Source organism: Pan troglodytes, chromosome 1 (genome assembly GCF_028858775.2).
Source record: "Pan troglodytes isolate AG18354 chromosome 1, NHGRI_mPanTro3-v2.0_pri, whole genome shotgun sequence".
Taxonomy (NCBI): Eukaryota; Metazoa; Chordata; class Mammalia; order Primates; family Hominidae; genus Pan; species Pan troglodytes.
Window position 1 is genome coordinate 132,472,856 of NC_072398.2, and position 18,095 is coordinate 132,490,950.

At 34.0% G+C, this 18,095-nt stretch overlaps 1 protein-coding gene across 6 annotated transcripts in view; it reads right to left on the reverse strand.

Moving 5' to 3' along the window:
• SNX7 (sorting nexin 7) overlaps positions 1 to 18,095 on the reverse strand; it is a 102,952-nt gene that overhangs the window by 54,136 nt on the left and 30,721 nt on the right. For all 6 annotated transcript variants that reach the window (XM_063799190.1, XM_001158484.6, XM_063799181.1 and 3 more), the window contains 5 exons: positions 15,350 to 15,460; positions 14,840 to 15,004; positions 10,829 to 11,027; positions 7,639 to 7,838; positions 4,631 to 4,717 (listed from right to left, as the gene is read on the reverse strand). In XM_063799190.1, the coding sequence (XP_063655260.1) occupies positions 4,631 to 4,717; positions 7,639 to 7,838; positions 10,829 to 11,027; positions 14,840 to 15,004; positions 15,350 to 15,460 (762 nt within the window). The remainder of the gene's footprint in view (positions 1 to 4,630; positions 4,718 to 7,638; positions 7,839 to 10,828; positions 11,028 to 14,839; positions 15,005 to 15,349; positions 15,461 to 18,095) is intronic.

Genomic DNA, 18,095 nt, shown 5'->3' on the forward strand with positions numbered 1-18,095 from the left:
TATTATAAATTTTAATTATTTACTCTTTTTTTAACCCACTAAAACATAAGCCTCAATGAGGACCTGGTTTCTTTCCCCAGTGCTGGGAACAGTGACGTTCATATGGTAAATAGTCAATTAACTTTGCTGAAAAGTTTTTGTTGAATACCTCATCTTAAATATCATCTTATCATTATGTAAAGCTGCACACCTCCAAATTTCTTCTTCACTTTTTATTCTGTAGCTCAGTGTAGAGAGCCACGATCTGCCCTGCTGCAAGTTAGAAATGTTAGTTATTAACAACTTGAAACATTGGCTGCCCTTCATTCTTTAAGTGATGTGGATTCTACCCTCTGCCTACGTCTCTCTCATATTAACTCTTCTCTGCAACTCCACTGCCACCTCTTCAGTTCAGGTTCCCACTGCATCCATACTGAGCAAAGGATAAAGTACATATTTCTCAACCTGACAGATAAGGCCTCCTTCCCACCTGACTACAGTCCATCTTTAAGTCACATCCCCTCTTCCTTACTGTACCCTCCCCTCCACAAACCAATCTGGTTTAATCAATTTAGCATGCTTTTTGAGCTTCTAAAGCTTTTCATAATACCCATTCTACCTGAAATATTCCTTGTGCTTTGCAATGAATAATTCCATAGTCATTTTATAGGACCAATCTCAAACATTACCTCTATACTGTCATCAAAATGACAACAGCTAAAAGCTACTGAGTGCTTACTATGATCCAAGCAATTTATTTGCATTACACAATTTAATCCTTAAACAAGCCTATTAGAAAGGTACTAATAATTTCCTCAACCTACACATGATAAAATGAGGCTGAAAGAAGTTAGAAAACTTGTCCTGGGTCACAAAATTCATAAACAGGTAAGCTAGGATTTGATCTTTGATTTATCAAGTTCCAAAGCTTAGATGACAAAACTCTACATGAACAGCTGAACTGACCTTCAAATGAAGATTCCGAATGTCTTTACTGACTTAGGTAATTTTGAAACCATTAATTTTATTGCTGTGAGATAAGAACTACAAACCACAAACTCTAAGAAGGAGCCACTTTGCAACTAACCATGTAATGCATCAAGGACTCACTGTCAGATATTATTTTAGTTTGCAGAAAAACACATACCTTTTGTGGGTATATCTGTGTGGTAAGAAAAAGTAACTGTAATGCCATTATTGTTCAAATGCAGGATTATAGGAAAGGTAAAAAGACCAGAGCCCTTGTATTTGCATGCCACAAAACCCACACAAAGGTCACCTGACATAGTCAAATGTCCTCTGGAATGTTACATAACTGCTGTCTTTCTACCCAATAACTATAACTCCTCTAATCTTTGCTTTTCTTACTAGAGCTTCATTTCACTGACCTTTTCATTATCAGTTGCTTTGCTGGGTTTGCACGTAGCATCCCACCCAAAGGTGACTTTGATGGAGTCTCTGAAGGCTGCCCCAATGTCTCCACAGAAATGGCCCCTGGGTTGTCTCCAAAATGGCCCTGTCTGAGTTGCCATGGTAAACAACCAGGCAGACAGCTATATTCAGTTCTCTGCCAGGGTCGCCATGGTGACTGCAAAGGATGGCTCCTGAGAAGGACCTCACAAGGGCACGTTGCCATGGTGACCCTATCCTGCATATTTCTAAGCAACTTCCTTTCAGTCTTTCTGTGACCAATCAAGGCCGGTTCATTTTTAGAGTAACTCTGGTAGATTTCTCCTGAAGATACCATCATAAGGCACAGGGATTTTAAAAGTGAGAAGGCCTATAAACAAATTAATTATTTGAAAATATAAACAGTTCCATTCACAAATCATTAACTCAGTCCCCATAAACTTTAGGAAAAATTTGTTTTGATGATAAACAAAAAAATACCTGCAATGTCTCTGTTAAATGTGTCTGTTTTGAAACTTAATCAACCAAAAGTATCTTACAGAATATAATGCAGATAATTAAAGTTTCAAATTTTTCCAGTCTTACAATGTAGCAGCTACATGGGTATTAAACACTTTAGAGTAGACATGACACACACACCCAAGTGAAATCATAAATATATACTGATTAAGTTATAACAAAATATCAAAAAAAATTTTATACAGCAGAAGACAAAATATTTGCAAGCCCAGTGGAAAAATAAAGTGTTTTTTTTTTTTTAACTGAGTTGGGAAATCCCAGCCATATTTGGACCCAGGCTATTTTTTTCCTTGTGCTTTTGTGTTTGGAACAATCCCGGTTAATCTTCTTTTCATTTTAAAACATGAATATAGGCCATTCTTAAGTTATGCTTGGTTTTTCAGCCATGCTATTATTCTCCTGAAACTTTAAAATATTCTACTGTTTCTAGTATTTCATCAAGAGCAAAATTTTGTCTAACCACTAACTTCAATATCCTTACTTAACACCTAAAAACAAATTCTAAAATTCAAAAGATGCAATTACAATTTCTATACACATGTGCAGCCTTTCACAGTCAATTCTAGTGACTCTTAACTCTATATATATATAGTTAAGAACTATATGTATATATGTATATATGTTTATATATACACATATGTATATATATCTTTATATATAGACGTATGTATATATATGTTTATATATAGACGTATGTGTATATATGTTTATATATAGACGTATGTGTATATATGTTTATATATAGACGTATGTCTATATATGTTTATATATAGACGTATGTCTATATATGTTTATATATACATATATATATAAACATATATACATATGTGTATATATATGTTTATATATACATATATATACATATATATACATATGTGTATATATAAACATATATACATATGTATATAAATATATACATATGTATATAAACATATATATACATATATACATATGTATATATATGTTTCTTAACTATATATAGAGAGAGTGTTAGGAGTCAATTGTTTCTTATTAAATAGAAAAGGTTAATCTGGGGTTCTCTCTAAATAATAAAGATGAGTTTTCCCTTGAGCACTAGTTCCTCTAGTTCTACGTTTTCTGTTATTCTCTCTCACAGATTCCTTTCTCCTACTCTGTCTACAGCAGCCCACCACTCCCCACTCACATTCCACTGGAGAGAACAGAATTTCAGTTAATATACATAGTCAAGAAACGTGAGAATAATTCATAGTATAATAATTCTAAGTTGCATAGAGCCATGCAAGTTAGACTTCGTAGACACAAGGACTCTTTGTATTTGTACTCATCTTTTCTGGTTTTCACAATATTAATTAAATAATGAAATAATTGCACAGTCTGATTTTGTAGAGACTTCATGCTTCAAGCCTTCACTATGCTTGCACAAATCAGAGTAGTCACTGTGGCTTCCACTCATTCCTTCACTACATATTTATTGAGTGACTACCATGTGCCAGGCAGTGCACAAGGGTCTGGGAGCACTCCAGTGAACAAATAAAAAAAATCTGCCCTTAAGGAGTTTCAATTATGGAGAGGGAAAGACAGAGAAAAATATACAAAGAAAACTAATTAGGAAGTCATATGTTAGGAAGTGATTAAAGTTAGGGAGAAAATTAAAGCAGGGACAGGGAATGCAGAGTCCTTGGCCAGGTCAGGGCAGAGGAGGCTGCAATATTACAGATTTACAGGGAAGTTTCAAGGACTCCCCCACTCACCTGATGTAAGTGCACTCAATATTGTATTCAATAATAACCTAAATCCTTAAATTTAAAGCAAAATTTAAAAAATATTTCATAATGCACTTAGTAGAAGTTCGTTAGATTAAAAGTTCACTTTTCCCACTTCTATACCTGCTTTCTGATAGGCAGCACTGTCTGAGGCAGGCAAGAGACACCATCACCTCCAATCCTATTCTGCATTTCAAGACCTATATATAAACTTAGGCAAATTACTCTACCTTTCAAGTGTCTTCTCACTTTTAAAATGAGAATAATTATTCCAACCTGATAGTATTACTCTGAAAATGCAAAGATACTAAAATATAAATATAAAAATACCATGGATAAAATAATCTATATCTAGAATTTGCTTTAGAATACTTCAGTAAAAATTTAAAAATGAGGAGAGACAACAAAAAAAGTTGAGCCAAATGGTGAGAATTAATGAAGCCCAGTTATGAGTATATGAGAGCTCATTATATTATTAGATCTCATTTTGTTTGAAAATTTCCATAATAAAATATCTTAAGGTAAAGATTAAACTTGCAAACACAAAGATATTACCTTTCATAAAGATTTTAACAACACTTAGAAAAAAAGTATACAGGAACATTAATGTATATAAATATCTCAAAAAACTATAAAAAAGTAGATTTACTTACTGAGTACTTACTAGCCTGGAATAATGCTAGCATTGCCTTTCATACTTTCTTCCAACACATTATCTCCTTTTTACAAAATTATACTTTCTTAATAGTACGAGACATAAGTCAGAAAGGCAGAAAACCATCATTGTTAAGCTTGTAGACTCACATGGTATCCAATGTATAACAGATTTTAGGAAGAAATTTTACTATAATTTGCTGAATGCTTAGAAACAATCATATAAGAAACAATCATGTAAAGACAATCATGTAAGGACATTGCTAATAAAAATTTTAGACAATGAATTCTATATGATTGTATCAAGAAACTTAAAAACTTACCAGATCAGTATCTGCCTTTTTATAGGTCAAAGCTTCAACTTTGGAATCCAGTTCTGCTTGTATTTGGTCTCTTCTTTTCATAACACCCTTTACATTAAAACACACAGATAAAATAGGCCGTACTTAGTTTTAATAATCTTTCCTATAGCAAAAATATATATTTCAGAATACAAATAGCATCTCTTCCCCAAGCCATCAGTCATTTGGGGATATAATACATTTAAAAAGTTGTGTGTTTTTTTTTGTTGTTGTTACTCTCTAAAAACTAAATTGAAAGCAAGTATTTAAGAGGGTTTTTTTCCTATAAACGTTTTATTAGTTTTCCTAATGCACATTTTACCCATTTAAGCATTGTACATATGTACTACATTTGGTGGAATATGCATGTACAATTCTTCAAAAATAGTAAAGAGCAAAACAAACAAAAAATAGTAGAAGCACTGGAGAAATACACTATGGCATAAACTAGTTACGGGTGGGATGTCACATGGACCATATCTACACTCTGTGGCAACCTTCTTACCTGACTCCAAAGGATCAAATAATCAAACAGGAAATTATGGTAGGAAATCAGAAAATTGAAGTATGCATTCATATCCTAAGCATTTTATTTTAGCTCAAAATATAAAATATTCATCAGTTAGCCAAGCTTTGGATGAGAGATCATAGCCTCCTCTTTGATAGGAGTTTCATCTTGTTTTCTTGATTTCATGTTTCAGAGTTTTTAAACTTAAAGCACCCATGTGAAGAAATTTGAGTGCAGAATTCAACTACATCTTTCATTTTTGCCGAACTTTTACAATGTCTTTAAGTGATTCACATTTCTTCCAAGACATGTAACTTAGACTTTATGGATACAAGGACTCTTTTTATTTGTACTCATCTTTTACTGGTTTTCACAATATTAAATAATGAAATTCTAATAAGAAGCACAAATGGCCTGAACAGGTTAAGGAAAAAATAAAACTAAGTTTGGACAAGCAAACAATTCAACCAGCTAGAGAAGTACAGGGTATAAAAGAGAAGGGCCTCCTGGTGTTTTAAAGAAGAAGGAAAGAAACTAGACACAAATCAGTTACATGGAGGTCAAACTAGATGGCTCTACACTATTTAAATGATAACCAAAAAGCATTAAGGATTGAGAATCACTTAGTACAGTTTTGCACCTGGTGGAATGACTCTTAAGACATTCAAAGCAGGCCAGGCACAGTAGTTCACACCTATATCACCTCTCAGCACTTTGGAAGAAAGAGGTGGGAGGACCACTTGAGCCCAGGAGTTCGAGGCTGTAGTGAGCTATGATTATGCCTCTACACTCCAGCCTGTGCAACAGAGTGAGACCATGTCTCTTAAAAAAAAAAAAAAAATCAAAGGAAGCTAACATTTTTCCTAGTTGCAAAGAAGTCCATAGAAAATTCAACTAATATCTCAAATTCCTTTATATTTATCTCAATGTTTAAATACCATTAATGTCAAGAAAGCCCTTCCTTTCTTTGACCAAAATGACTCACTCTCTAATTCAGTCCTATTTATTTAAGGTTTGTTTCAAAAAAGATGAAGCACTGGTTTTCATATGCACAAATACATTTTAAGTAAAAGGTTGCTTCAGAGGACAACTGGTGAAAATTACATGAAATTAATCATTTTTATGGAAGGATTATTTTTCATTACTTTAGCTGAAATTGAAGAGAATGTTCCAATATCAAACAGAACAAGAAATGCAATATAAGTACTACTTATTATACCCTAGGCATCTAAAAATTAATTCAATCAAACGAGGACCTATAAAATAATTCTAATTTTTCCATACCCTTAATAATGTAATACTTCAATTACATAATTTCCATCTTGATATAATATAGGAGAAAACACTAATTAATGGAACAGAACATACAAATCTGATCTTCTTGAAGATTGACACAAGGGGGTGACCCCAATAATGAAGTGAAACCAAAGGATGTAGCCAAGGAAATGGATAGAGAGAGGAAAGAGAATCATCAACAGTGAAACATTGAAGGCTTTTGGGAAGCAAGAAGCTTTGTTTACAGGAGGACTCCAATAAAGTTAAGTATAGCCAAAGCCTGAAATGTCTGTGCAATATTTAATGACTCTGTCAAACTAAACCTAAACATGATCAACAAGAGAGAGGCAGATCTCATGCTGAAACACAAAGTGAGCTTTTCAGACCAAAACAAGGAAAAGTTTTTAAAAAAGAAAAAAATTGAAAGAAATCCCTAGAAATCAAGGGTACATGTCCAAAGAAACCATGGTTCCAATTATAAAGAATGGAAAAAAGGAGCTGTATCTGAATGCAAGCTGACTCCTGTCCCCATCACCACCCTAAAACACTGAGGGTGCCAATTTGCCTGTGCAAAGTATTGTAGGCACAGAAAAATACTGGATGAAAAATATTAGCTTTGCAGATAGCATTGCTAAATTCCAAATATCTGGAAACCTTAACTTGAACTGAGGAAGTAAAATGCAAAACTTTGATATAAGAGGAATAAAAGCCTTTTCAAGTAGTGAAAGAAAAATATTTTAACTTGAAAGATTTCTTTTAAAAGCAACCAGAAGGCAGAACATCAAGATCCAACTCAAGTACTTTCTACATAATGGTACTAAATATATTGCTAAATCAAATGTACCTAGAAGCAGGAGAGCAGTTCTTTCAAAATCCCCAAAACACTAAAAAATTTTAAAGTAAAATTTCACAAGGTTTGGAAAAACTAATCATATTCCCTATGTAAATTTTGATTGAGGATGCTTCAAGTCTATGTATAATCTGATAAATTGTTGGTGTTGCTATTGAGTATTCCTGCTTTTTAACAACGGATTCTTTCCTTCATCTATTTAGGGACACAGTGAATAAATATTTATTGAACATCTACATGCAAAACAACCTGCGAGGACAAAAAGATAGAGGTTTTAAAGAAAAGAAATACAGTTGCCTTTATGGAGCTTATAATCAGGTAAGGGACTGAGGTAAAATTAGAATTAGGTGTTCTTACCATTAACATTTCACTATAAAGCACATACTCATGTACAACAGGAAGCAGGGCCTCTGAGAGTCCAGACATCCGCTTTTCAGTGGCCTTACAGCATCTGTCAATGCAGCTGGCAACATCCTTTAGAGTATCAACCAGATCCTCTTCTGACGCTGACCACAGAATATGAATTGGGCCATATTCTTTCATTTCATCAAAATATTCTAAAAAAATAAAAGACTTAATAAGCTCTTCAATAAACAAAAGTTTTCAAAATACCTGTATCCTAGAGAGTAAGAAAGGGCCTTATTTCTCTCACAGTGCACATGTTCTTACACAAGAACATAAGAAAACAGATATCATCCTTCATTAAATCAACCAGCCATCACAGTTTGCCCCAGGTCAGTCTTTGAATGACTACTGTCCAAGTGTAATCAATAATAACATACCTTTTCAGTGTCAAAAATGTCTTGGCTTGAAAAATAAATTATATGACCATCATATCTATTTAGACTTCTGCCTACCACACAACTATATCTGAGTGCCTCACAGGCAACATGCCCTGAAAAAAACTTAGCATCTTCTTTCTCCCCTTCTTCTGACTATATATTCTACTTAGTGGTAATTACTATCCATAAATCTAAGCAAAAAATTGGGAGGTTATCCTAGAATCATACTTACACAGAGCCAGTAAATCCCCAATTCCAAAACTTCGAGATCTTAAACTATCCATCTACCTATGTACTTATCTTCACTTCCACCACCATCAGCATCTCTAATCTGTACTGCTTCAAGGGTCTCCTAACTATTCTCCCTCTATTTTTATCAGAGTATAGAAACATTGACTCTTTGTAGCTAAATTAGAATTAGTTAAATTAAATTAGTTAAATTAGTCCTCACCGTCTGCTTCTCCAGGTCCAATGTGAAATTCTCTGCCAAAGAATTTAACTCAAGCCAAATTGCTTGTTCATTCATGAATAACCCATGATTTCTCTTTACAAAAACATTTGCACATGTCCCTCTGCCTTGTCCTCCATTTCTATCACCTGACAAACTACTTCTAATCCTTTAAATTCCAGTTCAAATAAATCTCCTCTGATTCTGTTCCAAAGGATTCATAGATGCTTTGGCCCTCAATGAGCTTATCATAATTTTATACTTCTATTAAAGCATTATCCCACTGTATTATAGATGTCTTATAACTCAAATGCTCTTGGCCACATACTCCTTAAAACAGGGACTGAGTCTTATTATTTTTCTATCTCAAACCCTTATATGTAATGAGTTCAATAAATATTTTCATATCAATGAAAGAATGCATACATGAGTAACCAAAGACCATTCAGTGTTTGATACGCTATGTATTCAAAAATTTTTGGATTTCATTTTAAAATGTGACTGTCTTTACAATTTTACATTCTTACTTTCACACTTAATTTTCAATGATGTATAGCTTTTTGTGGTGGAAAATTTATAAGCAGTGACCGTTTTTTGTTCACTATCCATATAAATACAATCAAATTATCTATATTTAACCATCTTACAACTCATTAGGATTTGCTGATATCTGTCATATTTCTCTAAACTACTAAAACTTTAAAAGTCTGTATTAAATAAAAAGTTTAAAAATATGAAATTTAAAAACAATGGAGATACTAGTTGTTACGTAATGAACATTTAATCACCTCTGTAGTCCTTCCAAACTCCACCTTCCTGATCCTAGGCCTGTCTTTATGTTAAATAATGACCATACTGAACTAATTTCTAGAAAAGAAAATTTTCCACTTTCGTTTCTCAATTGAGTCAATTGAGAAATCTCAAATTTCTCATTTTCTCAATATATGTCAATGTCAGTCATTAAACCTGAATAATATTTATGTTTATATGCAAAGCTGCCCTAAAATTCTAAACTGTGCTTACATACCACTCAAATCAATCTGTATGCAAACATTTAGTTAGCTGCACTGTAATTTATCTGTTAATATACATATTTCCCAACTAGACTGTGAGCTTAACAGGTACCATCTTAATTACTCTTTGATACTCATTGATAGTTTATAAAGCTCTTAACTACCAATAGTTTCCAGACATCTCTTTGAATTGCCATACCACCTAACTATGCATCCAGAATCTACTTAATAGAACTGGAATCACAGAACCTAGTTAAAATAATTCACTTATTCAGGTTAAAAAAAAAGACAAATAATAAATGTAAGGGCAAACCAAAGAGGTTTAAAATAAATTATTATACTACTTTCAGTCACTACAGTAATCTCATCAGGGGTCAATGCATGAAAAAAAGGTAGATATGGGGCAAAGTACATGCAGTTATAATTTTTTTCTATATCTCTTTTTAAAACCAATCAATTCTTAATAAAGCACCTTTTCCTACACCATTCCAAATCTTATGTTCATTCGTGGTTTTTTTTTCAATCACTGAACAAATTTTAATTAAGTACTTATTATGTTTAAACACTGCCCGGATACTAGAAATAAAATATTTCCCAGCTTATCCTGACCGGCAGTACAGTTAAGAAGAGGTCAATTAACAAATAAGCCATCAACTTAGGAACTTTTGTTTGTCTTTATGTAGTTCCTCATCTCTAATAACAAATTATATTAGGAAATTATTTGCTGACTCAGTTATCTATTTTTTAATGTAAGTAAATGCGATTAGAAAATTAGGGGAAAAAATCATCACATGATTAGAATTAGAAAAAATTCACCAACAATTCTGATTTATAAACTAAAAAAAAAAAAAAGAAAATAGGAAAAGAGGCAGATTTTCCAATACGTAAATCTCTCTGCCATACTTCGACAGGTTTAATACAGAGTTATCTGTTCCCTCCAGAAAAAAATAATTACCAGAAAATATGAAAACCCTATTTCCTGAAACATCACTTCTTTGATTCTGAGCTCTGTTTCATGTTGAATACAAACAACCACATCCACAATCTTTAACTCGGGCTTACTTTACCACTATTATCTATGAATGGGAAGTAGAGCAGCTAGTGATTGATAAAAGTGAAAATGGAGACTGGCCATAACTACCTTCGAAATCATTTAGGAATCAGAAATGTCCATAAGATGGCTAGGAATAAGCCACACTTTGAAGCTGACATTCTAACTGAATGTTGCTATATTACACCAACAAATGTGAAGATTCATCAGAAACTGAACAACTTTGAAATCACATTTCAGTAATTCTACTTACCCCTTTCTTCCTTATAAATTCTCTGAGATATTTTATCTATCAAATTTATTTTCTGGCTAAATAGTTCAATAAAGTTATTCATTTCCATGAACTCCTCTGGGCGGTTTTTAACTCCTCTCATTGAGGACGCAACAGCTCTGACAGTTTGCCCCATCCTGCTTAGCAAGCCAGGACCTTGCTTCTTGTGAGAAGAGAGTTCCTAGAAACAAAAAACCAAGTATTTCTAGTGAAACAAGTCTCAATATTCCGAGACTCAATACAAAAATAAACCTAATTAAGAGAATAAAATTAAGATAAAATGGTTTCATAGGCATCAATCTTTTTTAATGTTAGCTTGAAGCAGATGAGCTTTATTAAGGTACAGTGTTTCCTCTAAGTGGCAGCTTCAATAATATTCCCTTTCACAGTACTCATGTAAAACAGGTATATAGTCTTTTCTCAGACGGTAAATCTTTAAAAGAACAGGGTTTAACAGACAGAATAGTGCTCAATGAGATACTAGAGGAGATAAGGATAATATGACATACCATCTATATTTTATAACAGGAATTTAATGGAAAATGATTGAGAGAAGATTTCTCAGGGCCTAAGTTATACTCCAAAAAAGAAAATTGGAAAACTTCATTAATTCTTTAGATGTAATAGTAGCTAACATTTATTTAGAGCTTAATACATTCTGGGCCCTATACTGACATTTTAATACACGTAATTCACCATAAACCTATGAAGTAGGTTTTATTATTTTCCTCATTTTACAGAAGAAAATAGAGGCACAGGAAAGTTAACTAACTTGCTCAAGATCCCAGAGCAGGCCGGGTGCAGTGGCTCACGTCCGTAATCCCAGTACTTTGGGAGGCCGAGGAGGGCATACATGAGGTCAGGAGATCGAGACTACCCTGGCTAACACGGTGAAACTCCGTCTCTACTAAAAATACAAAAAAATTAGCCTGGCGTGGTGGCAGGTGCCTGTAGTCCCAGCTACTTGGGAGGCTGAGGCAGGAGAAGGGCGTGAACCCAGGAGGCAGAGGTTGCAGTGAGCCGAGATCATGCCACTGCACTCCAGCCTGAGCCACAGAGCGAGACTCCATCTCAAAAAAAAAAAAAAAAAAAAAAAAAATCCCAGAGCAATTAAGTGGTAGAGCAAGAACTGGAATCCTGGAAGTCTGATTCCAGAGGCTTCACTATTAAGCACCAACTTGCTCTGCCCGCTTAAAGTCATTAGGATGGTTTGTAAATAGATACTACCTGAACATAGCACTTCAACCAAATGAAGTGGGTAAACTGTGACACCACCTTCACCAACTGGCTGTCTACAGAGAAAACTTTTTTTTTTTTTTTTTTTTTTTTTTGAGACGGAGTCTCGCTCTTTCGCCCAGGCCGGACTGCAGTGGCACAATCCTGGCTCACTGCAAGCTCCGCCTCCCGGGTTCATGCCATTCTCCTGCCTCAGCCTCCTGAGTAGCTGGGATTACAGGCGCCCGCCACCGCGCCCGGCTAATTTTTTGTATTTTTAGTAGAGACGGGGTTTCACCATGTTAGCCAAGATGGTCTCGATCTCCTGACCTTGTGATCCGCCCGCCTCGGCTTCCCAAAGTGCTGGGATTACAGGCGTGAGCCACCGCGCCCAGCTGAGAAAACTTGTAATAAGATACGAAACTAGTTATTTCATACTTAACCTAGGAGGGACGACTATAGACTTGCAAAACAGAAAACATCCTATAAAAGAATATACTACACAGAAACATATCCCTTGAGAAGTATGGCATAAGTTAAAAGAACAAATACAAACAAAAAAGGACAAGGGATTTTAATAATCATTGTGGCCCTTGTTGAAACACAAGCTTGGGATCGAATAAAATATATGATCAAATAAAATACTGCTGACTACCTAATTTACAGATAAAAATATTATATATTATTTACCCAAATATTAAATAACACATTGTCTATCTTCCTTCAGGTTTTCATTCCTGAATATCTTGCAGAAAATAATACATACAAAGTAAACTTGTTTATTTCCAATTCTGTGTGATTTCTTTTGTGCCAATAATAACAGATGCCATCCTTGACCAGGCAACACATCCATCCAAGAGTGCTACAGCCTCATTTGATAGAGTAAACATTATCAGAGACAGCTCACGTCACAACTGGCAAGCTGTTACTGAAACTGTTGACTGTAGAAAATATTTCTAACAGCTTCTATGGTTCTGAAGTCAGGCCACATATTCATTTCACATAAGTCACAAAGGGCTTCCATAGAAGACTATCTGTCAAGATTGAAATGAACCACTTTTTAGCTTCTACCACTGGCAACAACTGAGAGATATAAAACTCAACATTTGCCAGTAACTGTTTAATATTGACCCTTTGTCCTGTCTGGTATCTTTCTTGCAGAGTTATAGCTTTATAGAATAAAAGAAAAAACAAGTAGAATGGATAAGATTTCTGTATTAGAAATTAGACACTCCCCCACTTAGAAAATTAAAGGAAAAGTAAGGAGATTATATTATCTATCTGTCCGTCCATCCATCCATCCATCCATCTCCATTCATCCATCTACCCATTTAATAAGGACTTTTATCCTAACTTAAAAAGCCCTGATCCATTATTACTCAAAATAAAGTAGACCCTTGAACAACACAGGTGTGAGCTAAGCAGGTCCACACATGTGGACTTTTTTCAATAAATATACTGGAAAATTTTTTGGAGATTTGCGACAACTAAAAAAAACTCACAAACCACATAGTCCAGAAATGTAGAAAAAACTGAGAGAAAGGTATGTCATGAATCCACAAAATATATGTGGATACTAGTCTATCATTTACTACCCTAAAATGTGTATAAATCTATTATAAAAAGTTAAAATTTATCAAAACGTATGCACATATTTTGACTTACATGCCACCATATGCAGTTGAGAGAAATGTAAACAAACATAAAGATGCAGTATTAAATCAAAACTGCTTAAAATTAACTACACTACACACTGTACTATTGTACTATTTTTGTAGCCCTCTTGTTGCTATTTGTGGTGAGCTCAAGTGTTGTGAATATCTGCTTAAAACGCCATGTGACGCTGATCATCTCCATGTGAGTAGTTCATCTCTCCATTAAATTGGGTGTAGCAGTAAAAAGTGATCTCTTGTGGTTCCCATGTATTTTTTTTATCGTGTTTAGTGCAATACTATAAACCTGAAATAATACCATGGGACCCATATGAAGTGCCACTAGTGATGCTGGAAATGTTCCCAAGAAGCAGAGAAAAGTCATGTCACTACAAAAAAAGTTGAATTGCTTGCTAAGTACCATAGACTGAGGTCTGCCACTGTCATTGCCCTCCATTTCAGACGGACAATTCATCTTGTAAACAGACAACATAAACTTGGTATCAATAAATACAGTAGAATACTGTTGGTATATTTTGTCTTCCTTAGGATTTTCTTAAATAACATTTTCTTTTCTCTGGGTTACTTTATTGCAAAAAATACAGTATATAATACACAAAAGGTATACATATGTGTTAACCAACTGTTTATGTTACAGTTAAGGCTTCCAATCAACAGGAGCCTACTAGTAGTTAAGTTTCTGAGAAATTAAAAGTTACACAGGATTTTCAGTTTCATAAGGGGTTGGCTTCCCTAACCGCCATGTTGTTCAAGGGTCAACTACAGTGTCAATGAAAGAAATATATTTATACCTGTTCAGTATTTGCTATTTATGCAAGAAGCACCTTGACATAAAAACATTAGAGAGAGAGAGAGAGAGAGAGAGAGAGAGAGCGCGTGTGTGTGTGTGTGTGTATATGGAGAAGATACAAGATTTCTGTAATATTTATATGTAGATTTGACACAGGGTTATATCTGAAGGATAACTCTCCAGTGTTTCTGAAAAATTCCATCTCAATTCAAGTACACCACTGCGTGATTTGTAACGGTAAACAAGAGGAACAATACAATCTACTATAGATACAGACACTCAAAGATTATATGAGTATAAATAAAAATCATTTACCCAAGCTTGTGCAGTGAGAAAAATTTTGAAGTCTTCATTAAATGTTAAAGTTGGATGATCAGCAATTCGGTTCAAAAATTTATGTAAAGCCTTCCTGCGTGTCTCAATGAAGTCATCGTTAAAGCGTTCCACCATTCCTTTTACTATAAACTTTTCTGGCAATGGCTAAGGCAAAAAAAATTAAAAAGGTATTCAAGTATTATTAGCCACAGGTTTATAAGCAATTCTACGCTTTCCCTTTTTGGAAGACTAGTTGAACATCTGATCATTTCTTATAAAAATAATTTTTAAAAATTCACAATGTTAGAACCAAAAATGAGAAATCATAACACATTATGAAGAGTTTTTTTTTTTAAATGTACATTGATTGAAACATTTAGAAATAAATATTATTCCTAAGATAAATGAATTACAGTGAACTTAAGGTCTGAAATTAGGTTTTAGGCATTCAAAAAGACTCACTAGAAAACTCGTAGCTATTCTATGAAAAAAAAAATTTCGCAAACTTACTGGAATAATCAGAGTGGGGTGTGCTTCTTCTAGTTTTCCCTTCAACCAAAGGAAATCTTGATATCGTCTCCTAACTTCAAATTCACTGGAGTCAAATTCCCCACGAGATGTCTGAAGAAAGTAAGAGAAAATAACAGCACATGCAATATAAGATAGAAGATATTTGCCTAATGTTATTTTAGACATTGTGAAATAAATGGGTCTCTAAGAAAAATTAACACATCCTAATTATTCAGTGTTTGTCAGCCTGTAATTTTTTTCTTTTTTGTCATCTATTCATGTAGCAGATGAAATAAAGCAAACTTTCTGGTATTTCCAGAAAGAAAGCAAATATCATACTTAAATTTAAAATCCAAACTGAAAAATCTGTCTTACAACAACCATCTGCCTTCCACAAGATTTTAACTACTATTATCTTTGGCATGACTTTTTTGCTAACAAGCAAGTGTGTTCTGAATTTAGGTTTCAAATATATTTCTTTTCTCAAGATGATCAGAATTCAGAATTTGAGGAAAGTCCTATTTTTGCAATTTGGAAAATAACCTGAATGTAACTGAGAAAAATGTTTTCTTGGAATTTGCTCAAATGAATTGCTGTGCTAGGATTTGCTTTTAGTATATGAAAATTCTAACATTTTAGAGTGATTTTACCACTGTTTAAAAAGAAGTAATTAATAGATATTTGATGTGAAAAGAAAATCTTCCTGTCATTTCTCAAAGAATTTTATTTTGGGTTATATGCCTAAACTCCTAAAAATTAAGCAAATACATTAAAATATCTGTTCTCAACAAACCAAAAATCCATGCCAACACATATGACAAGAAGAACATGGGTACAATATCAACCTCATTTCTATTGCCTGAGTCCCAAGCCAAAGATAAAAATGTGAGTTATCTAATGTACACTCACCTCTCATAGGAAAACAGTCACTCACACCAATACCTTATTTAACTGAATTTCTGCATATTAAAAATTACATGCAGTAATATTTAGGTTGAAATTTTCCTGCAGAAGTAAACATGGAATAACACATTGCATATATATTTCACACTCACCAGAAATATCAATCACCCACACAGATGTACACAATTGTAAATTAAACAGTCCAAGTCATAAGATGCAATCTTCATTGTCATAAAATAAGGTCCATGAAAGCTATACTTTCCAAAGTTTATTCTCTTAAAATGAATGTTCAGAATATCATACAATGTATCTTTGTACAACATTCCCTTTATAATGGGAAAAAGTGGGAGCGAATGAAATGCAGAAATCTAAGAAACTAAATGTTCACAAAACACTACAAAATCTTAACTATTATGCAACATGGTACATGATATGGAAATGGTAAAAACAGGAAAACTAAATCAAGTACCAGCACAGTTTAATAATATAGACTGGTTGGTGTATGTCCATATGCAAATAGATGCATGCACACATACATACGCACCCAAAACATGGTTTAGAGTAACTCATTAAAAAATATTACTGAGCATCTCCTTGTACCGGGTACATACGTACAGGTCCACTACCAATTTCTAAGAATATAAATTGCCATAACGAACAATGAAGCACTCAAAAGAAAAAAAACAGCAGTTAAAATAAGATTGAGCTGTATATGTCCTTAAGAATATCCAACATTTTAAGTAAGCATAAAACAATCTAGTATAAATTCCAGTAAGAAGGTATAAAATCAAGTCAAATAATTGGTTCAGTCTATCCTCATCACTCTGTCACTGACTCAAAAGAATTCTCTAATGTAGTGCAACAGAAGAAGAAAACAGAGGATAAGTGCAAGCAACGAGAAGAATATGTTATTTCTTCCTACTGTAAGATTTCATTCTTCTCTTGAAGGGTTGTAAGAGACACACATATGTAGGAATATGATAAGGAAAACAGTCATTATCAGCAGGGTTTGGAACAAGACTAATTTCCCTACAGCAAGGATTAGAATCATTGTCCCTTCTAAAGTGGACAAATTTGATCATTGTAAGATGTCGCAGTGGCTCACGCCTGTAATCCCAGCATTTTGGGAAGACGAGGCAGGCAGATCACGAGGTCAGGAGTTCGAGACAAGCCTGACCAACATGGTGAAACCCCGTCTTTACTAAAAATACAAAAATTAGCCAGACGTAGTGGCACGCACCTGTAATCTCAGCTACTCAGGAGGCTGAGGCAGGAGAATCGCTTGAACCTAGGAGGCAGAGGTTGCAGTGAGGTAAGATCACGCCACTGTACTCTACCCTGGGTGACAGAGCGAGACTCTGTCTCGAAAAAAGAAAAAAAGAAAAAAGATGCACAAAAGCTTCCAAACTGTAGAAATAACTGGGTTTGATAACATATATCCAACTTAGAAATATCATGTATTTCATAAAGTGCCTTTGGAGTACAAATAATGCTTCTAACATAGAATACAGTTTTCTATGGAAGCAACATTGAAAATGCTGGCCAATTTTTCATGTTTGACCATAAAAGCTTGGGTACTTGAAGTTTAGTACTAATGAACTCGTGTGATCTCTACCCCCAAATGCATTTATTCCAAAAATACCAACCTTCAGTCAAGTGTGAACAGTTATTCTAAACTCATTATTTAGAAAACTTTTTTTGAGGGAAAATGAAACCTAATAGTTCAGCCAATCAAGAATATAGCTTAACTCCTAACTATACAATGACAGGCATTTATAGGTTTGTTTTCACAAAGAGGAAGTGGAAGGAAAGCACCTTGTTAAATCTCTTCATTCTTACTCTT